The sequence below is a fragment of the Phalangium opilio genome, unplaced genomic scaffold (genome assembly GCF_054372755.1).
Source record: "Phalangium opilio isolate 3A_F unplaced genomic scaffold, DU_Popi_V2 ptg000070l_1, whole genome shotgun sequence".
Lineage (NCBI taxonomy): Eukaryota > Metazoa > Arthropoda > Arachnida > Opiliones > Phalangiidae > Phalangium > Phalangium opilio.
This window is the reverse complement of record NW_028324182.1, coordinates 3,966,756-3,990,220: the sequence shown is the minus strand read 5'-3', so window position 1 is coordinate 3,990,220 and position 23,465 is coordinate 3,966,756. Positions and strand designations below refer to the sequence as shown.

Genomic DNA, 23,465 nt, shown 5'->3' with positions numbered 1-23,465 from the left:
CTATATAAGGGGAGGAGTCTAAACTCTATACGTAAATACGGACAGTAGTGACGTACGTTGACGTTTATCTCTTTGAAAACAAGATGACGTTACGTGTGTATATAAGCGTCACAAGCGTGAATAAACGAATCTAAATTATTAAATTGCTAAATCTTTTTTTTTTGTTTCTCCGTATTTTAAGCTTTAAATATTAGAATAGCGTTGAAAGCAAGTTTACAAACTCATAGCTAATCTATACAGGGGATTTTTAGGTACTGGAAACCAGAAAGAGTATAGACATGGATAAAGAATGCCGGTGAGGAAATTTGTTTTCACTTCTAGAGGATAAGCAACTCCCTATCTCGAACGACAGCTTATTCTGTATATACTCTGTTACAACATCGGTTGTCATCACGCGCAAAGCTGGGTCTCTATGTAACCTAACTTTGTACGTGCTGTCAAGAAACTAAAAACTTCAGGATCTTCAGGATTAAAATATCCGCGAGTTTTTTAGCTCGAGTGCACGGACCTCTATGAATTAGTATCAAATACGTGATAGTGTAGGCATTTTGACACGTATTTGAAACTAAAGCCATATATAGAGGTCCGTGCACTCGAGCTTTGGGTTCATGTCCCGGGAAAATAACTCTTAAATATTTAGAGAAAGTATCCTTTAACTTCAAGAAATTATGCGTTAAGTAAGATGTCGTTAGAGAACTTGAAACACTTTAAAGCGAATTAACCTTAGACAGAATATAATATGCCTTGTTTTGAGTTCATAAGGTAAGTTCCATAAGTTGGTTACTGGTTACTGAGAGCTTGCCATGAAGTGACGTAGGTCATAGATTCTCGTAAAGCGACGCCTGGTGACTGGGGCGCAGTCAAAAGCTTAGTAATTCATACTTAATAGGAAGATAGACTGCAGCACCGAGTGTATTAATTCTCGCTTCAGTCGCTCTCGAACTAGCTCGAGCTGTAAGTCTCTATAGCATTACGAAGTATAGGGAGTGTTATACTTATAGACATATCTTATGCACTTATGCTTGTTCTTAAGGAAAGTACGGAATCTCGAGTTTAAAGCCAAGAAAATTATAATGAAAGAGAAAATAATAAATTAAATTCGTTTCCTATTACACTTGGTCTGTTTCAGCATGGTTTAGTTTAAAATTTTTGACGCTGACTAAATTGTTACATCTCTTAGAACTTCAATACTTAAATGCTCGACAGGGATTTAAAGATGTAAGTAAGTAAAATATTTTTATGATATATTAAGTTAAGAAACACTAACACCTTGCAACCCTATTATAACACTTAATTATTTTTTTTAGAGTTTTTAAAAAAAATGTTAAAAGCCTTCCAATCTTGTAAGTTCTGGAAGTTAATTGGGTTTTCTCGGGAAGTGATAAAGATGGGGATGGCAATCAAACCAGATATTTGAAATAACCAATGAAATTACGCGCTTATAATTTTCTTCTTCGTATAACACTGTGTTGTAAAAACAGACAAGCATAATTTAAAATGGAAATTATTTGGAATTAGAAACATAAGGTGAATGTTGGGACGTGATTAAAGCAACGTTTGCTTTGCGAGGGAGAAGAGCACGTTCTGGTGTGGTGAACGAACAGAAGAAACGTAATGCAGAGGGGATAAGAGGACGCGAAAAAGCGTCATGGTATTCCCATTTCTCTCTCTCACTATCTTCCTCTTCTTTTGTCTCTGGTGGTATAGAGGCTATAGTTCGATATATCGAAATAAGTTTGAAAGACGCGGCCGGTATTACGGCACGAACCCCCGCGACTATAGCTTATTGTCCACCTATTTATGGACACCACCTGTAGCTAGCCGCGCGAGCTCGAATAGAGAAAGGGAAATAAGATTTAGAACATCTGTTTAGAACCTTTACAGGGTTGCCACGGAATTTTCAGAACCAAACTCCCTGTATTTTCCAGGTTTTCCCTGACCTTTTTAGGCCGAAAGCGTAAATGTTTACAGCACGTTTGAAGTGCTTATAATTCAGTAAAACTCTCTATATTTAAGTTTTCCAATGTATTTGTTGCACCAAAATGATAAAGAAACATTTTAACTATAAATAACAGTCTGAGAGATTTTTTTAAAGGCATTTACTTTACAAAAACAATTCTAGACATTTTTAAGGATTGCTCTAGAGTGTTCTGTGTTAAGAGAGGATGAGGAGAAACTTTCATTACTCTTTCAATAATATCCCCAGAAATTTCATCCACTAAAATCAAATTCCCGGACTTTCCCCTGACCATTTCGGCCCATTTTTAAATCCCCTGACTATTCCAGGTTTTCCAGGATTTCCAGGTACTGTGGCAACCCTGCTTTAACTGAAAGTGGAGAGAATTTATTCGCGTATTCATTCAAATTGCTCGATATATATATTGTAGTTTAGTTCAAGAGAAGATTTAGTTAATTACGAAAGGATTTTAATTAAAGAGGAGGATTTGTAGTTCATTGATTTGTTAAAAGAGAGCGCTATTGCGAAGACGATTCCGAGTTTCCCTAAACGCTTCTAAAATTTTCGTGGCTTCTTATAAATAGTTCACACACATCACATGGAGGATTCATACCATTTACACCAAGACGGCGGACTACCTGGAGGACATAAACCCGTGTGCATTGTCCTCCAGGTAGCCTGGCCTTCTGGTGTAAACGGAACGAATCCTCCATGTGTATAAATTTATCTATTGCAGGCTGACTTCTGACCTAACGAAACCCGACTACATGACACGGGGAAAAACGTAGGCGTCTTGACACGAGTTAAAATTAATAATTGTCGCTTTCAAATATAGGTCGAAAATGACACAAAATTTACGTTAAATTGCTTTGTCTCGCACTGTGACATTAATACTCAGTATATACGTCATGATGAATTGCCTTTCCCCATTATATTAATACAGATATCCTTGTCAATACACAAAGTAGAGCAAACATGATGATGATGATAAGTATGTCTAGGGATTGACTCACCAATCAAGGGTACGTCGTAATTCCGTCTTCTTCTGGGTTCTCTGACTCCAGCGGGATTTCCTGCGGGTAAGCTGGGAGGGGATGGAGTCTCGTTACCAGCGGGGCTTTGTCTCGTCCTTGGAGCGGCGGGGTCAGCCGAACTTCCTCCACGAATCATCCGACGTTCCATATTCGGGTCGTTTCCCTGGAGGCTTGTTTGAATCGGTGCAGCCGCGACGCTTCGAGACCCAACGCCGTTGATACGAGACGGAGTGCGCGGACCGCTTCGGAAAGGATGGTTAGGAGTCCCGTCGGGTACTCTCATCTCGACTCGTTCAGGGGCCGAAGCGGCCAGAAGGGCCAAGAATGCCCTCGTTCTCGGAGTTTCGACAGCGACACTGGGCGCTACGAGGGTCAAAAGAGCGCAAAGAACAAAAACCAAGGCGGCCAAGAACCTCGTGTGCATCATGATGACGGTGGTACTTTGTTTGTTAAGTGTGGATCGCGACACTCTCGCTGGATACAACGCGTATAACCGAACCAGACGGTGCAGCACCCTTCACTTAAAAAGGTTTTTCTTAAATTCCCAAGTTCTCCTCTTGATTCTTCGACGGATTTCGTTCAAAACGGACGTAATAAAACTCTTCAACTATTTCAAACAACTTTCAAAAACGGAGAAAGATTTCCTTATTTCTTTAAATTAAGATTTCTCAGCGGTATCACTGGCGTAAAATTTTAAATTTAGAAGACGAACGGGCAATTAACGCGTTGGATTACTTTAAACGAACGCCGTTAATTAATAATTAAATAGTAATTATAGTATTAATGAAATTTTGCAGCCAGGAGATTATTTATATATCTATCTATTTATCTGGTTGTTTGGTATATTGGCTGAAACTGGGAGCGCTTTTTCTAGACGATAGACGCTGGGAGAGTTTTTCTCCGAGACTGGTTGCGGGCTTCTCTCGCCACGAGCTCGGTCTCACCTGTGGCCCCGACACCCGTGCGCCTCGCCGATGAATAGCCTTCAATTTATTACATTGCCGCCCACACACTCGGCGTCGGCAGCCAGTGCCGATGCGGCAGCGCCGTAGTAAAGGGCTCGCTCCAGCCCAAGCCCCGACTTACACCCCCCCGCCCTGTTTTCCGACCCCCGCCTCCGTTCTAAATCCCCCTTATCCCACACAGAATAGAGAATCTCTCTCTCTCACCCTCTCACCCTCTCTTTGTCCCCCCTTTTCGGTCTCGGCCCCCGCCCCGATTTATTTCCCGGAGAAAAGGCCGTACTATCCCCGGATAGGATTCGGAAAGACTCGGATAATAGTAAAAGAGAGAGCGAGAGAAGAGAAGAATAAGGAGAAATACGGAAAGAGAGAGAGAAAGCCACGCGCTCCTCTCTCCACACAGGATTGCTATTTTACACGAACTTCACGAACATTAAATCTCGCGCGTGCTCCCCAATCTCCAGATCAGAAAAACAGCGCGCGCGATTTCGAAACGAGAAAAAGAGCATTGCCAGGCATAAATCCCCGACTGTATTTTCCCGAATTAGAGGTTTAACCTTAAATTAGATTACTTTCCTCAAGACCATTTTTCACCTTAAATTAGGTTAACTATTATTTTCTTCAACACCAGTTTTCACCTTAAATTATGGTAAAAATTATTTTCCTCAACACGAGTTTCCACCTAAAATTAGTTTAACTATTATTTTCCTCAACACGAGTTTTCACCTTAAATATTATATTATTTTCTTCAACACGAGCTTCCACCTTAACTTAGGACTAACTATTATTTTCCTAAACACCAGTTTTCACCTTAAATTAGGTTAACTATTATTTTCCTCAACACCAGTTTTCACCTTAAATTAGGTTAACTATTATTTTCCTCAACACCAGTTTTCACCTTAAATTAGGTTAACTATTATTTTCCTCAACACCAGTTTTCACCTTAAATTAGGTTAACTATTATTTTCCTCAACACCAGTTTTCACCTTAAATTAGGTTAACTAATATTTTCCTCAACACCAGTTTTCACCTTAGATTAACTATTATTTTCCTCAACACCAGTTTTCACCTTAGATTAACTATTATTTTCCTCAACACCAGTTTTCACCTTAGATTAACTATTATTTTCCTCAACACCAGTTTTCACCTTAGGTTAACTATTATTTTCTTCAACACCATGGTTTTCACCTTAAATTAGCTTAACTATTATTTTCTTCAACACCAGTTTTCACCTTAAATTATGGTAAAAATTATTTTCCTCAACACGAGTTTCCACCTTAAATTAGCTTAACTATTATTTTCTTCAACACCAGTTTTCACCTTAAATTATGGTAAAAATTATTTTCCTCAACACGAGTTTCCACCTAAAATTAGTTTAACTATTATTTTCCTCAACACGAGTTTTCACCTTAAATATTATATTATTTTCTTCAACACGAGCTTCCACCTTAACTTAGGACTAACTATTATTTTCCTAAACACCAGTTTTCACCTTAAATTAGGTTAACTATTATTTTCCTCAACACCAGTTTTCACCTTAAATTAGGTTAACTAATATTTTCCTCAACACCAGTTTTCACCTTAAATTAGGTTAACTAATATTTTCCTCAACACCAGTTTTCACCTTAAATTAGGTTAACTAATATTTTCCTCAACACCAGTTTTCACCTTAGATTAATTATTATTTTCCTCAACACCAGTTTTCACCTTAGATTAACTATTATTTTCCTCAACACCAGTTTTCACCTTAGGTTAACTATTATTTTCTTCAACACCATGGTTTTCACCTTAAATTAGCTTAACTATTATTTTCTTCAACACCAGTTTTCGCCTTAAATATTATTTTCTTCAACACGAGCTTCCACCTTAAATTAGGTTAACTATATTTCCTCAAGACCAGTTTTCACCTTAAATTAGGTTAACTATTATTTTCCTCAACACCAGTTTCCACCTCAAATTAGGTTAACTATTATTTTCCTCAACACCAGTTTCCACCTCAAATTAGGTTAACTATTATTTTCCTCAACACCAGTTTCCACCTCAAATTAGGTTAACTATTATTTTCCTCAACACCAGTTTCCACCTCAAATTAGGTTAACTATTATTTTTACTCAAGACCAGGTTTCACCTTAAATTAGCTTAACTATTATTTTCCTCAACACAGGTCGTTTGTTTTAACCTATAAAGCAAGAGATCAAATGACCTCAGTGGCGGATTTACACTTTTGCTGCCAGTAGGCTATTCAAATTTTGCCGCCCCTACCGACCTCTATAAGTGTAATTTCCTAGATTATTTTTAGATTTAGATTACATAAGAATTAGAAGTAGTTTTTGAGTATATTTCTGGGCTAATAAAAGCTCAATCATGTTCTTTTAATAAGACGGGGTTACGAGGTAAGGTATGCCTTAATCCTACTACAAAACGTAATACTAATTTAATAATTTTTATTGCGCTCACTTACAGTTTTAAAACAATATTCAATTTTGTCATATGAAAAAAATCCGGCTGATGATGACGATGATAATGATTGATTCTCAAATTCAATTAACTGAATTAATTAATCATAGTAATGACAGTTTTACAATTTCATTTTGCGCGATTTTCTGTTCGTAAAATCATCGATTACATCGTCGTATGAAATCTTGTTCATAAGCTCTGACTCTATGCACAAAAGAGCTAAGGCGTTTAGTTTTTCTTGACTTAAGGTACAGTCTAAGAAAATGGGGTGTACTTTAACACCTTTAAAAGTAGTTTATATGGGTCCAAATTTGACACCGTTACAGGTGTTCATTTACACCCCTGAAAGGGTTTAATAACACTTATTTGAGCAATTGGTGGCAAAGATAAGTATAAAATTGTGCAACAGAGGTGCAGTTTAACACCTTTTTAACTCTGATATCGCACTCAAAGTGAATTTTTACTCTCATATTAGTGTTGTGCAACTCCTTTAAGAGTGTCGCGTAACACCTTTAAGAGTGGGAGATTTTTTGGTAGGATAGTAGTAGAAATTCTAGTACTTTTCCTAGACTTAAGAGCAAAACCGATGACGTAAAAAACACTATAGTAGCTACATTTTGACCACTCATGAGGCATAACTCAAATATCGAGTATGTTGTTCCTGTTTAATTAACTTTTGATTATCCGCCATTCCGCAGTATTATTAGCAATTAGTGCTATTTTCATAGCAGGGTTCCATCTTGAGAGAACTTCATCACCTATAGGGAGGAAAGTTCTCACATGCAGAACTATACATCTCTAAGCCAGGGTTGTCGGGTTTATAAACTTCTGAAAAGGGCATAAAGTTTTTAATCTGTTCAAATGCATAGGGTATTAAGTTAGTTTTGGAGGCTATAATATTCAAGCAGTAGATATAGACGTTCTTGTTAAATTTAATAATATCTTTTCACTAATAGTTTTTCGAGCACCAGAAACGCGTTTAATCTAATTTGCACTACAGATTTTACAAAATAAAATCCATTTAGTACTGTAATTTTTCTCAAAAATAATGATAAAACATGTCACAAAAGCAAGTGCCCCACTTTGGCTTCTCAAGCTGGCCCAACTGTGAGGCCTAGTCTCGTTTGTATTGACTTTAATATTAAAACATTAATGAAAATGAAAGACCTTATTTAAGAAACCCGCAGTATTATAATTTTTCATGTTTAATTTCGAACGGTGTTTTAATAGTGTTATTTCACACCGAATTTACACTTTAAATTGGCCCCTAAAAACTCAAGGTAATAAAACTCTCTTTTGGGTGTTTTTACGGTGTTTACACCGTTTTAACACGTTTTTAACACTTCCATTTCTTAGAGTGTAGATCTTAGGTAATTTTTCACCCGTTTTAAGCAAGAAAAGTTTCTTTCACCCGAATAATTTGTCGCTGGTGTACATAGAGCCATGCGAACTGCTAAACCCAAGATTGGATAAACGTTTTGCAAATTCGATTTTCGCAGGAACGAAGATAGACTTTCCAATGATCTAGAATCTGGTTTTACTAAAATTCAGAAGAAAGGTGGCATTGAACTAAGTCAGTCTCTAGATCATTAGGATACATTTCTACCAAGAAAAGGGATTTTTCCGTAAGGGTTGATGACGACAATTCACTAATTTTGGTCAGAAATGAAAACGTTTCATTGAAACTGTTGTAGGCCTCCTGCCGTTTTTCTAATTCGGATGCGAGTCTATCAATAAGGACGAGAAATGTGTTTACCCTGAAAGTATCACTCGCAGTCATTTTCATTTCTTCATCGGGGGTTTCATCATAAAATCTTTTCCTTTTCTGCTGTCTTTTCCCCAAGTCTTTTGTATACTGCTTTGACACGCTTTCTCCTATCACTCATTCTACGATATAATGATGATTCTAACAATTTTTAGCAGTATCCTTTGTTAGAAATTTCACTATTTCAGGACACCGAGGTGACCTGCTTAGACAGGATTATCAGGATAAGAGGCGAGAGTGGCGAGACTCTACCAGAGAAAAAACGCGTCTGAAACAGCCCGATTCCAAAACCAAAACAAAAATTACTCAGTGTGGGTACGAGAAAAAAATAAATTTTCATACGAAGACCCAAAAAGCAACTGCTATCTTTATATTGTAATAAAACTCGTTCCTACAACGAAAAACTTATTTCACCATTCCGTGAAATGTTGGAATTCTGCTAGGAAAGGTAAAAATAATAGGGAACGAGCCTGGTCTATGTAGGCATGGAAGAAAAGGGGATTTATTTACCAAGCTTGCGTGGATTTTCCGACCCTCACCTTGTCACCCCCTATACGGGTAGGGGTAGTTTAAAAATTTAAACTACCCGTACCCGTAGATTTTGGGGCTGCTAAGGGGCGGCAAATTTGCCGCCCCTTAAATCTGCCGCCCTAGGCTCCAGCCTACTCAGCCTTCTGGCAAATCCGCCACTGAATGACCTTCTATTCGTACGCCAGCCACTTAAACTAATATTTATCTATTGCGTACTTAAATACGTCACTCAAAATTAAACACTTCCAATTATTATACATCACGTATGACGTCATATACCTTATCTTATAGGCCAAAGCCGTCAATTTCCAAAACCAATCTGGAGTCAAATGTTTCTATTCGCTAATTTGAACCAATCACGAAACATAAAATGTTCACTCACGTGACGATACGAATCCCAATCCAATTCGATTTTAAAAAAACGGCGAATAATTTTAAAGTCCCGGCAATTGGGTTGAAATTAATTAATACATCATCAGTAAAAGAAATCTGCAATTAGAAAAGAAGAGCCAAGTTCAATGATAAGCCGATTAAGATTGAAAGTAGCGATACTAGAATTGTATCATATGGGATAAAAATTGAGAGGGAACTATATCCCTTGGACTTTGAGTATGTTGTGTTGGTGAAGGGGAATCGTTGGATAGGAATTTGAGAGACGAACGAACTTCATTCGGAGGAAATGGTAAATCAGAAGAGGATGAGGAATAGAGAGCAAAGAGAGAGAGAGAGAGAGAGAGTTACAAAAAAAAAACAACAAAAAAAACCATGGTGGTTAGAAGAAGCTATTTAAGCGTTTGAGTTAGCTCATTCATCACTAAATTATTTATACAAGGTGTTTATTACTCTGTTAAGTTCTCCAAAAACGTTTTAACGCGTTTTAAAAAAAGATTCGGGTTTCAAAATAAGTCATTTACTATTAGAAGTTAATATTTAGCAGTTGCGCGAATTGTAATAATTATCATTCAAAATTCACTGCTAAATAAAAATTCTTGAAATGTTAATACAAAATAATAAATATTATCATAAGTTCATAAGATATGTTCTATAAGTTTGTCACTGTTTACTGAGAGCTTGTCATGAAGTGACGTAAGTTGAACGTCATAGATTCTCGTAAAGCGACGCCTGGTGACTGGGGCGCTGTCAAAGGCTTAGTACAGACTAAACATAAAGATGTACTGCAAAATTAGTCAATTCTCGCTTGTCGTTCTGGAATTAGCTCTCAGTAGCCCTTGGTATTAGGAAGTACTTATAAACATATGATATTATTAAATAAAATTTCTAAAATTGAAACAATAAATATATTGTTCTATCTTTAATAAAAGAAATTATTTTAGTATTTAAATTCATCATAACTGAAGATTTTAGTGATGGGGTTTTTAAGTACTTTTTATTGTGGGTAAAATAATATAAAATTTTTGAGGGTTTTTTTTTTGAGGGGGGGGGCTGAGACTATTGGATTCGAACCATTAAGTTAAATACTTGAAAAATAAATCGAAAAGACTAGATCACTCGTGGATATTAGTACATTATATCCCCTTTTAGCTGCCTAATTACAGATATTTGAAGGTTCCCACCTAGCCTACCGAGTTAAAACATTCAGCATAGACACTGACGACGAAGAAAAACAAAGATAGCGAGCGTAACGGTTCAACTAACAAATGATAATGACGATTCGCGACTAGCTAGTCAGACTCTATACCGAAAACAGCGGAAATGACAAAGAGGCGCGCGGTGCAACGTTATTCATAACGCTTTACATTCTTTTTTTAATTTTAACTATGATGGGAAAATAAGAAGAGTTTAAACACCCTATACTGACCCCATTTTAATTTTAATTAAGGTGGAATAGATCCCTGTTCTAACTTCAACATATTATTCCTTAAAAGAACGACCTTTTTCTAAATATATAAGGGAAAATATTAACCAATCCCAAAGGCCGTATTTTTAAGGTTGCTCCACCCTTTACTTCAAAAGCCGCATCTTTGAATGTACTTAAGTCGTGTTCACACATACATGGGAACCGATTCGAAGAGATTCAAAACGCTTCCAAAGTTCAGTGTGAACAAAAATGACACTAATTACAAACGCGGTATCTTGAAGTTTCTTCGAGTACCAACAACCAGCTTAAAGCAAGTTTGGATGTTAGTTGCTAGTTATCAGGGATATTTCAGCTGGGATGAGACACGTTTTCAGTTTTATCTAACCAGGGATGAGACTAGTCTTAAGGATATTTCCACTTGCCTTAGCATGCAGTCAACACTAAAGGAAATCCTAGCAGACATCACTACCAGAAGCGTATTAATGCGCGAACCGAGGCTGGGCGGAAATAAGCAAAATTTATAGGACATGTGTCCAGTGACCACTCCTTTGACTAGAAAATTTATAGGACATTGTCCACTAGAAGGTGCAAAAATAGTGTCGCATCTTCATAGTCAAGCTAGCAAAAGTTCGGAAATATTTATTGGTCAAAATGTCCAATTTTACAAAAATTATGAGGCATTTCAAAATTTTATTGGAGAATGTCCAGCGTCCTGTGCTTATTTCCGCCCTGAACCGACGCTATTGAAATCGCTTCGAACTAGTAATTAAGAGGGTTTCAAAACTATAGTTGGGCAAACCAGTTCTGAACCGATTCCTGTGTGAAGTGTGAACATAGCTTAACTGAAACCCGTTGTCGGAATACAGAGAATCCGTACCCTTCGTAAAGATGCTAAGACGATAAATTAATACGACATTTTACGTGACCTTTGAACTACAGTTGTTCAATGACATCGTATTTTAAAAAAGTCACTCTACAACCTTGAGATTTTTAGGAAAGCCCATCAACAACGCAGTCGGCGGCGGGTGGTGAACTACTATAAAGAAAATTGTTTCTAAAAATGGAAGCGTAGTAATGGGCCCAAAAGAAAATCGGTGTAAATTTCCTCCCCATTGAAGAAAAGTTTTGGGTGACGCGAGGAAGTCTGGGATATGGAAGTGGGGAGGGGGGGTTGCGAACAAGGGTTATCTCGTTAAGCGGCGTAAAAATGCATTGTAAAAACGCAGACTGAGAGTCGGCCGACGAACGGAGTAGATCGCTTGAAGAGCGGATGATGAATGAGGGTGATGTCATCCCGAGGATAAAAGCGTCTTCTCGAAATAGCAAGCTCTAGCTCTAGCTCTCGCTCTCTCTCTTTTTATCATTTTTGATCCCTAGTAGACCAGGAAATACAAGGGATCGGACATGAGGCCATTGAATTAATTCACGCTTCAACGAATTTTAATTTTTGAAAATAAATAAAGACTTCTGAAATCGTTTTTAAAGTCAAACCGAGGTCAATTTTTTTGTGTAAATAAATGTAAAATTAATTTTATTTGTTCAAAAACGGTTTCAAATCCTTGAAAACATTTAAACGCATGATGATTTTAGGCTTAAGTTAACCACTGAGGTAGACGTGACAGACCACTACCAACGAGATATACAAGGCCCATGCGGGCGAAAATGTTTTTATTTTCTTCCGGACCTTTTAAATCGCCACGCTTCTCCGCTAGAGGCGCGTTTAAGTCTAAAAAAATTACGTAAACCTCACGTGGCCATCTGTCTGCCCTAAGTTTCGAACCTCGAGCGAGGGAGCTCGCGACGGGATTTCATGTGCATTAAGCCTAATCAGTAAGTGTATTAAAGAGACTAAGAAGCGCCATCTATCCACCACACAAGTCAAATATATATGGGTGAGGAACCCCTTCAAAGTGAGCGCGTGCATGGGCCTTGTACACCTCGTTGGTAGTGGACAGACTTAAATATTTACGTCGCTATATGGTTTACGCGCCTTTATCAACTATCTTTGAAAACCCTCGATCAGACAAAATTTGTCAAAGAGGGTATTATCATCAGAAGGGGATAATAGAAGAAGGACGACACTCTGTATCCTCTTAATACTTAAGCTATGGAGCATGATTTTTCCTAGGCTCCCCTTTTTATTTGCTTTCCTGCTCATACACTTCAGATGAGCATCGCACCTTGCTAGGGTGAATTCTTTAACTGTTTGGTATTTACTAAATCCTCAGCAATCAACCCGCAAACCTTGATTGCCTTGAGGGGGGACAAAAATCCACACGCGCATGCGCCTGGCCAAATAATTAAGCGCTAATTTGAGTAATGTAATGATGAGGAAACTATTTATCGCGTATGTGATTCGGTTTAGTAACCTTAATTGCTCCGAGTCCAATGTTAAGCGATGTTGGAAGAATAATGTTACAATTACCTCGCTCGCTTTGTGGTACACTTCTCTGGAAGATAAATGCATTATATACTTCTGGTGTTATTAAACTCAAAATATAAGCGTAAAATATCCGACCTCTTTGGGGAAATCACTGGCGAATCTATCTCCCGCCTTTGAATATCTTCATCCAAAGTTGGGCAAAAATTATTCGAATGACGCGCCCTTAAGTCTCTTCCGGTTTTATAAATAATATTGTTAAAAAGGAAATAAGGCTTATGATATCGAGTGTACGCGCTTCATCGCGACGGAAACGTCATCTTTCGTCTGATGGAATGCGATTCCTTAATACGCCCACGCTCAATTCGACGCTTCTTCGGACCCATCTTTGTTTTATTTTTATTTTTAACGAGTATATGCAACCCTTGTTTCACTACTTAAAAGATCCTAATGTTACAGACCACGAGAAATTCTTGGCAATATGTCATAACATACTAAAACCCACGCGTTATAATACGAAGATAGCCCGATATGGAATCCACTGAACTATTGAGGCCATTTTCTATAAGTTTAAATTCAAAAATGTTCGTTAGAAATTAGCATATTTATTGCACAACGCTCTATCTCTATCTCTCAAATTATTTTTGCTTTTAAATGCGTAACGGTAATTTTTGAATATTTTCCTTATTTCCTCGTAGACACAGCTCGCCAAATTTCTTCTTAAACTAATTGAAGGATGGTCTAAAATGTTCTAGGACATTTTGGCCTAAAAATCCAACTTTTACAAGTTATGATTGGAGAACTTTACGCGTGACCCCTTAATTAAATTCTCTTCCACTTTCTTAAATTTAAATAACTTATTTAGGGTGGTCCTTAGGCTTACAGGAAAAATTTAAATTAAGTTAATATTTTCGGCTTCAAATTGAGCTCAAATAGAACTCGCTGTTATTCGGTTAGACCACCCTCCCTTTTTTGGAAAAACACACTATAGCACGTTATAGCAGAAGTGAGATGAGACTAGAAGTAACGAGCACTAGCATTGATAGTAGATCCTGGCACTAGTGAACAAATTTGAGGATTTTATGCCGCTTCCATCGCGCCTACACTAGAGAGAAAAAATTGGTCGAGTTCCAAAAACATTTCCTACCCCCTTCCCCTCAACCTAAAGCCGCGGATCACGGACGCGGGTGATGGAATCTAGTTCGGCTGTCTACCGCCACGAGCCTCTCACGTTTTGGAGGGAAAATTCGGAAACCGCTACCAGAGGGCCAACCGTTCGTGTCTTATCAAGAATATTCACTTTCGCCGAGTGAAGAATTTGGTTAGCTCAGTACTTCTGGTCTCATCTCACTTCTGATTATAGTAGCTGAATTTTATAAGAAATAATATTCTTATCCTTATATCGCAACTTTGTAAATTTTACTACCAAATTATATAAAGTAATTAACTTATATTGGAAAACTTTCTCTTTGAAGTACGCAATCGAGCCTGGTTCCGCGGAAAATTAAAAGTCATAGCGGCTATCTCATAAATTAATTAAATTATGGTGCATTAGAAATGACTTAATTAGAGAACGTTGAGTAAAGAAATGACTTAATTAGAGAACGTTGAGTAAGCTTGAAAACTATTTTGACATGATATATCTATCTATATCTATATAAATCAAAGTCCTGACTGACTGACAATCAACGTCCAGCCCAAACCACTTGCCCTAGAAGGCTGAAACTTTGCAGAAATGCTACTCATAAGTAGTAGGCGCGTACTAAGAATCTTTTTCCAATCCGCCGCCATCTTAATAAATGGCGCCCAGAAATGTAAAATATCTTCTCTAAGCAACAAAGTCCGCGCGTTTCAACCGATTTCGCAAATATTTAGTACGCTGGTTTCCTTTAACATATAGACGGGCTGAATGGTCTTTTGGGTTCGATTTGTTGCCATCTTTTGAAATGGCGGCCAAAAACTTAAAAACCCTTCTTTATGGAATAATGTCCGCGTTAAAAGTAATAAAAAATGTCCCGACGGGCTGACGGGCAACGCCGAGTGCCTTCGCTCCTAGGGTGCTTCAAAGATATTAATCATTAGTAAAATCTACCCGTTCTTTGTATCATTTTGATGAAAGTTCTTATTACACGCGAGCGACGCCGCGGGTAACAACTAGTCAAAAATGTATCTTTTTTTTTAGCTTAACAACACGTTAAAATTTGCAAATTGCAAGGTGACGTAGCTATTTGAAGACAATAACCATTTATTTATAAGCAGGGAAAAATTGTAATATGTGAAATTACACCTCTAGAGAAAAAGGATTTGGTTTAATTACACTAATTATTAATTAAAAACGTGGAAAAAAACAAAACACTTCAGAGAAAGACAAAATAATTTAGCTAAGTCTTTGGAGCTTAGTAATTTATCTTTTTAAAAAATCTCTAAGCTCATACGCTATATACGCAAAAGAAGAAGTGATTTTTCACGTCAACAATTAGGATATGAAACTCTCGGGGGATGTTGAAATAATACCGCCTTTTGCAAACAACTTTAAAATCGTAATGAGCGTCTATTTTTGGAATCTAAAAATCCATTTTTTCTTTCGGTGTACGTTACGAGGGGCTAACCACTAGGAGAGTTCCTGTACTACACCGATGACCGATTAAGCGTAATCGTTTTAGCACGGTCAAAGGCAGACTTACGCTTAATTGTTTTAGTACAGCATAAGTTCATAAGATTCGTTCCATAAGTTTGTCAGTGAGCCTGTCATGAAGTGACGTAGTTGAAACGTCATAGATTCTCGTAAAGCGACGCCTAATGAGGCGCTGTTAAAGGCTTAGTACAGACTAAATACGAAGATGGACTGGAAAACCGAGTGTAGTCAATTCTCACGTCGTTCTCGAACTAGCTCTCAGTAAGTTTCTAGCATTACGAAGTATAGGGAGTGTCATACTTATGGAACATATGTTATAAACTTATGGTACAGCCAAAGGTACAGTCGTGTATCCCGATTACGCTAAGTGACTGGCCCCTCGATACGTTATTCATCGATTTTACATCTTATACTATAATAGTAAATAAGCACTACGAAAACACCCTAAATGAAAAATTGTAACAAAATTCTAGATCTTGAATGAATACATCCCCCTTTTCATAGTAACCCATGGACATCACTCTTGGCAAATTCGAGAGACGAAGAGCGGGATGGGAGAGAGAAAAGTCTAAATTCTGGCCTTGTTTCGTAAAGGAAAGAGGGATGGGTACTCTTCAATCGATACAAACTGGGTTAGCAAGAGCGTAAAAGTAGGAGGAAGGCCGCCCGCTCGTTCCCTGCCTCTTCCAATCCCTCTCTCATCCCTAGCATCTTCCTCCAAGCTTTATCTTTGGCAGCTTCCGCAATTCGGCGCCTCTTTTCCTCGGGGCAAAGGTTAGCGGGCGTTCGCCGCCTGGTCAAGAGATCGCTCCTACTTGGGAGCTAGCTCTTGCCTTGGGAGGGGGGACCTACCCTCACTCGTACAAGAGCCAAAAATCTTCTCTTTTTCGCCAGTTGACGGAAAATTATCGAACGTCGCTTCAATACCCACGGAGCACAAACTGAACAACACATGTATACATATATTATATACGCCCACGAATTTTATCCCTTCATCCAAAAATAAATTGAGACTTTCGTTGTAAAAAAACCACAAACATCAAAACTACGTCATACTAGAAGTATATAATACTTCTCTTCGAAAGAAGTGTACTGCAAAAAGCGGGGTATAATTGTATCATGAATCTTCCCAACATTAGAATTAACATTTATTATAGCAAGGTTACTAAACCGAATCACATACGCCATGTAAATAGTTCCCTCACCATGACTCCATTAGCGCTTAACTATTAGCCAAGGCGCACGTGCTTGTGGATTTTTGTCCCACGTCAAGACAATGAAGGTTTGTGGGTTGATTGCTGAGGATTTAGTACAAACAGTTAAAGAATTCACCCCCCCCGGTGCGATGCCCATCTGAAGTTTGATGAGCAGGATAGCAAACAAAAAGAGTGAATCATGAAACATTACTAAAGCATTAAGAGGATACAGAGTGTCATCCTTCTTTTATTATCCCCTTCTGGTCATACCAAGAGAAAATAAACTGGGAGTTTATGAACTTCAATAGATGATTCGTAGCTCTCATTTCGTAACATTATTTAAAAATGTTTTTCATGTACTCCTACTATATATTTACTCTGTCAACTATCTTTTTTTACAGTATAAACTTCTACTTATCATTACAAGCGATCAATCATAATTTAAACGCTAAATTCAATCTTTAAGACTGCGGTGTGACAAATTTTTAAAAATATATTTGGTAAAATTAGCCCAATTTTGATTGGAAACTACACTCTTTAAGGCTGCGGTGTAACAAATGTTTTTTAAATATAATAAGTCATATTTGTCCAATTTTGATTGGAAACTACACTAAATTACACTATCAGTCTCTCTTTATTGGGTGGGGGGAGGTGTTGACTTTCAGGGGTCATAGATTATCCTGACTAACTAAACCCAGCGAATAAAAAAATCAGGAAGAAGATATAGAAAGAAATAGGAATCGACCCCGATTTCGTTTCTTTTTTCTTTTCTTTTATTTTTAGAAGAAATCTCCCTATTTTCAATAAACAAAATTCCAAGAAATCCTCGCTCAGTTTGGGTTTCGCTCGACCTGACTAAAGCCTAGCTTTTATTTGAACCCCGAGAAAAATCTGAACGAATCTAAGTCAATGGCAATTTGTAAAACAAGTCCACTGCATGCTCCGAATCCCCCAAATTCTTTTCTTTTCTTTTTTTTTTTGTCTTTTTCCACCATCGCATTTCTCGGGTGATCGAGGACGAATAGTCGAAAAGAGAAATCCCTTACAGAGAATCGACAGGCATTAATAATCAAACACGTCTCAGATCGTTACTCGATCTACTCTCTTTTCTCCATGGTCTACTTTCTGATTCGTGAAATATTTAGTCGCAATTTACCGGGAATTTTCCAGTACCTTGGTCTAAAATGTTCCAACGCTAAAGCTACACTAGCTTCTTGGAGAAGGGTTTTCATCCAAAAAGAAAATTGTTTGTTTTTCAAATGAAACTGCGTGAAATCCTCATATTCCAAAATAACTAATCCCATAAGCGTATCATCCTCTTTAAATATCCATCTGTGGGTCTTTGGTAGAACGTCTTCCGTCCCCCTTTCCTTCGCGTCAGCGTTTCCAAGGAATCGTTTTTTTTTTACTTTCAATGGTAGCGCCTCTCGTGACTTAGAAAAAGATATATTTGGGTAGCCTGCCTCTCTCTCTTAACTGGAATTTTTAGTTGAGGGTCTCTCTGTTTATAGTGGGTTTTCCTCCCGCTAGCTTTGACCCGTGTTATTTTACACGGATCACGCGGTACTTTTCCACCCTTTAAGCTACTGATGTAAGTTTGGAAAGGAAAACAGGGCAAAAGACGAACAAGTTTTTTACCGTGGGCTTTTTTTCAGCCATCATGCTCTTGTACAAACAAAATTACAGGATGCGTTCAGCAGAGCTCAACAAGCAAAAACCTAGATATTGGAAAACTGAATACATGTTTGTAGAGATAAATAAGAACAACTTCAATAATTAAAATTAGAAAGACTAACGTATCTCTTCAAATTCTCGCGTGATCAGCTGGTTTCACGGCAATTAAGTAGGTAGTCCCATCAGTGGTGACCGAGTGGCGAGCTCTGCTGAACGCAGCCACAGATCGATAACCTCGCCGACAATCGAGAAGAGGTATTTTTTAATTACCTATCTTGTTTCTTACATAAGGCTCTTTCAGACGACACAACTTGTTGATTAATTTAGATGAGTCAACTTGAGTTGAATAAACTAGTTGGGTCGTGTGAACAGAAGTTAGACAAGTTGAATCACCAAATGATCACTGACCAATTCTTGCTGACTCATCTTTTTAAAAAGGGGAAGCCTTTCACGGCGGGTAGTGTCTCGTATAGTTTAATACCAGGTTAGGGTGAGACGGATTATAGGCTGCAGGGGGAACAGACTAGTTTTTTACAGATCACATTCATATACAGAAACTTAATGGTATATCATAAATTTATGCTAATAACGATTAGCTATAGATTATTCAACATCGTTGAGTAACTCGATCGCTATCAACTTTCAAACCTTCAATAAAAAAATTACAAAGTAACCAACTTCTTAAATTCAACACCATACTTTCTACCCAAGCTAAAATTTTTATCAATTTAGGAAGTAAACCCCGGAAGTTTAGGCATCAAATTCCGGTTAAGTTCTTAGAAAGATATCAATATAAACGTCGCCGTTTTTACAACCAACACAAAAATAATATTTTCCCTATTAAAAGTAAAATAAAATATTTTTACCTTCGTAGTAAAATATTAGGTCTCGTTGCCGATCTCGTTGACCAAAACGGAAGTTGTAAATTGCACTTGTATAGGGACTATGAATAAGCCTCGTCTCGTAATACACATTAAAACTAGATTGTACAATTCGTCACGTTTAAATATTACTAACCCTAATTCCAGTATATAATGAGTGTGTCGATATACGAAGCAAAGCTTACAGAGAAATTAACGTTTAGTTAATCTTTTTTTTTTTAATTAGAACGCGTCTTAAGAATCTTAAGGCGGTATAATTCTAAGAACCATTCGCGTCGTGTGTAATAAATTTAATGATAAAGGAGTTATGTTTTTTAATGAGTTAGTTATAGAGGGAGCCTAAATCGAGATTTCCAAGAAACGAACTATAAAAAATATATTAAGGATGTTTTAAACATTTTTGTAGAGATAATTTTCGAATTGTATTACTTCCTAGAATATAGCTTCAAATATCTCTTGTAAATAAAATATATTTCAGACTTATTAACCTTTGGTCAACTGTTATAGCGTAAATTTGTCAGCTGTGACAATTGATGCTGATTTTTTTATCAAATCTAAATTTATATCTTTCTGGGAAAAAAATTAAGGAATACAATTTTTTTATTCAAAAAAACACAGTCAATTACAATACCTTAAAAGAACGGCCTTTTTCTAAATATAAAAGGAAAAATATTAATAAAAAATTATCTCTTATTACAAAATAATAAGCATATAATTATTCTTAAAAACGAGCCGGAAATAAGCGCAGGACACTGGACATTGTCCAATAAAATTTTAAAATGTCCCATAATTTTGTTAAAAACTAAGGGGGTCATTGCATGACAGTTTGACCAATAAATTTTCCTAAGATTTGATAGCTTGATTATGGAGATACGATACTATTTTTCCACACTCCAGTGGACAATGTCCTATAAATTTTCCAGTCAAACAAACAGGGCGTCACTGGGCACATGTTATAAGAAACTTTTCTTATTTCCGGCCCTGCGTACTGCTCCGCCATTGGTTTAGTGGCTGGCGTCTTCTAGCTCGAACCTCTTACCCCTACGAGATTGGTTGAATTCTCGCACGTTGGTAAGGGGTAAGAGGTTCGATTTAGCAGACTCCACAAAACCAATGGCGGATGGCACAGGAGCCCTCGTTTTTAAGACTAATTAAATGCTAATAATTTTGTAATTGTTAAAATTTGATTCCTTTTATAATTTGAAAAATGCCGTTCTTTTGAGGTATTTTGATGTTACTTAGCCTTTTCCTTTAAATGAGAATTATGGGATAAAAAATCCCGGATTATATGGGAATTTTGGTTCAATCTAAGATTACTACTCTAACAATTTCTTTGCTATATTTTATCCCTACTTGGAAGTTACAACAAGAAAAATATATTCTTTGGTGAAAATGTTTCTATTGTTTATCTTTGCACTTTCCACTTAAGGGGGAAGACAACTGAAGACTAATCAAAATAGCCCGTTTTAGTTCGAGTCCAGTCCCCAAAATAATAGCCCTATACGGATAAAATTTTACTGACTTATAGTTCAAACCTTCTCCTAACGATTAAAATATTTTTCATTATTTTTAACTCAATATTTAAGTCAGAATATTTTTTCCCGCTGGTGAAGTTTTGGATGTAGTTATTCGAGTCCAACTCTTACAATTCAATACCTAATGTTTTGTCCAATATGTCATTCGAAAGACAATTTTGAGCTGTATCGATTAAAATAATTTTCAATTAAATCCGTCCACTAATTAAAGAACTGCACCAGAAAAACTTCAAATTTAGACAGCTTCAATACTTAATTCCTAGAGGGCACCCTATCTGGGTATAGGCTAAACTCTGAACTTCTCATACTATGTAGAAGTTTTCCTTCTATGCTGGTATAAAGACTGGCGGAACGCCGGGAAAAGGTAAAACTGGTCGGCTGGCCCCAGCAGCGAGATTTTGAAGTTCTTTTGTTGTACAGAACTACCGAGGGGAGGGGTTAATACGGGAGACTGTGAATGCTTTTTTGAAAGGCTTCATTCGCTTCGTCAAAGAATTTTGCTGCTCGTGGATTTCGGGGCTATTCCCGCTTATCACCAACAAAATTCTAGTTTATCCGTCTTGAAATTAGGCCTCACTGACACTCTCCCGGGTGTTCAAATAAAATTTACTTTACTAAATGATTTTTATTAATTAAAGGGAGTCAGAAATGGTCATACAACCAGTTTTAATCGATTTAGATTAATTTAAAGCAATTTTTATGTTATTTTATTATTCTAAATATAGATAGCTTCCACTAAAAGGGCTAGAGATATTTCCTCCCCCTCTCTCAGCTTTAACTGCAGTGCAGTGTTGTCAGGCCCTCTGAAATTAGCCGAGTTAGTCAAGTAACGACTGAAACTGAACTGCTAGCCTTCTTCTCTACATTTTGTTTGGCTCACAAACGGTCTGGCGTCGAAAAGAGATGTGGTCGTTGTCTGATACTTGGTATTGCCGTAATATTTCTTCCTATAATGTCGATGGCGCTTTTTGCGACTAAGAACTTTACTTGGTGGTCTTTTTCTTTTCGATTAACTTGATTTTTTTCTTAGGGGTGATTAAGGAAGACTTAACTCTGTTGCCATATACATTTTAATTTCGAAGTTGGTTAGCGATATAAAGTCTTAGGAAAAGTTTTGCTGCTAAATAAATTAAAAACTGATCTCGTTGTAACAAAATTGACTACTAGTGGCGGTAGAGAGGGGCGTAGACTGTGTATCCCTCCATCTGGGCTCGCTCTTGTAAGAGGGGACACTGTACGAGCCCAGTAGGGGGATGACACTGAGCTAAGAGAGAAGAGTATGACGTTTGCATACGCAGCACTGCCATTACTGTATTAAAATGATGCAAAGGTTCACTAACCGTAAACTACGTGTACATTTTAGGAGCAAGACTCACACCTTATCTGACGCTCAAATTATCCCTTCTTTCGAATAGCGCTACATTTATTGTGCATTAGGCCAAGTTCAGACCCTCTTAAATGTCACCATGTTTCAGATGAATACTTCAGTGCCTTCAAAGCTATACTAAATGTACTTTCAATAGGGAAGAGAAGTACAGCTCTAGTTTTATAGGTATTGTAGTTTCAAGAAAAAAAAACTTTACAGATATTACAAGCGTTTCTATTGAGAAAGGGGTAACCGTAACGGTGTCACGCGAGGGGCAAACCACTCCCGTAATGGTGGTCAATGAAAGATAAAATTCCCCTAACATTCTCAGGTGTTCACAGGTCAGGTGGACGGATTTAATTGAAATTTTTTTTAATCGATACAGCTCAAAATTGTCTTTCGAATGACATATTAGGCAAAAAATTAGGTATTGAATTGTAAGAGCTGGTCTTGAATAACTACAGAAAAACTTCACCAGCGGGAAAAAATATTCTGACTTAAATATTGAGTTAAAAATAATGAAAACTATTTTAATCGTTAGGAGAGGGTTTAAACTATAAGTGAGTAAAATTTTAACCGTATGGGGCTATTATTTTGAACACTGGACTCGAACTATTTTGGGTTGTCTTCAGTGGTCTTCCCCCTTAATGAAAAATGTCGAGGTGAACATCCCCTCTTGTTCAGGTCGCTATCTATCCCTGATCCGTAACGCACGCCCTTTCCCTTTCACTGGTAATCTTAACCGCGCTTGAAAAAAAAAAATCCCCATTTTCAAAGATGCGAGATCAGGTTCGTCTCACCTAATGTTCCATACATTAAAGCCTTCATGACAGTTATTTCTATCGGCGTTAGTATAGCGTTGAATAATAATAAATGGTTAACTGAATTCCGGTACAGGGATGGTTTATAGAAGGAAAACTTCTAAATATCCACTATAATACCTACTACACGGGGGATAGAATTGTGTTATTCCCCGCAGATCTGAGCGCTATCGTTTGAAAAAGATTCGAACTTTAGGTCAGTTGTCCTCCCCCTTAACACTCGGTTTTCATTTAGCAATTTTCTGCGCGCGTAGAGTTTCGCAAAACGAGCGAAAAAGGGAAAATATGCTTTGATATTTTATATTTATCGGGGGTCCGTTTACACTGGGCGAAAAGAAAGTATAACCTCCAGAAATATTATAACTGAACTGACTCGAATTAATACTGTTAAAGAACCGGGCCGTGAATGCGTTTCTCAATTCCAATAATGCAGCGACCTTAAACCATGGAGG

At 37.3% G+C, this 23,465-nt stretch overlaps 2 protein-coding genes across 3 annotated transcripts in view; both read right to left on the bottom strand.

Annotated features, from left to right (window-relative positions):
* The window catches only part of jeb (low-density lipoprotein receptor domain-containing jelly belly protein), a 112,345-nt gene extending 108,196 nt beyond the window's left edge, over window positions 1–4,149 (bottom strand). The window contains exon 1 of one of the 2 annotated variants that reach the window (XM_089842582.1): window positions 2,971–4,149. In XM_089842582.1, coding sequence (XP_089698708.1) covers window positions 2,971–3,418 — 448 coding nt within the window. In that variant the 5' untranslated portion in view covers window positions 3,419–4,149. The remainder of the gene's footprint in view (window positions 1–2,970) is intronic. The other variant, XM_089842583.1, reaches the window with a different exon arrangement.
* eIF1A (eukaryotic translation initiation factor 1A) overlaps window positions 1–23,465 on the bottom strand; it is a 221,199-nt gene that overhangs the window by 106,366 nt on the left and 91,368 nt on the right. The window lies entirely within an intron of this gene.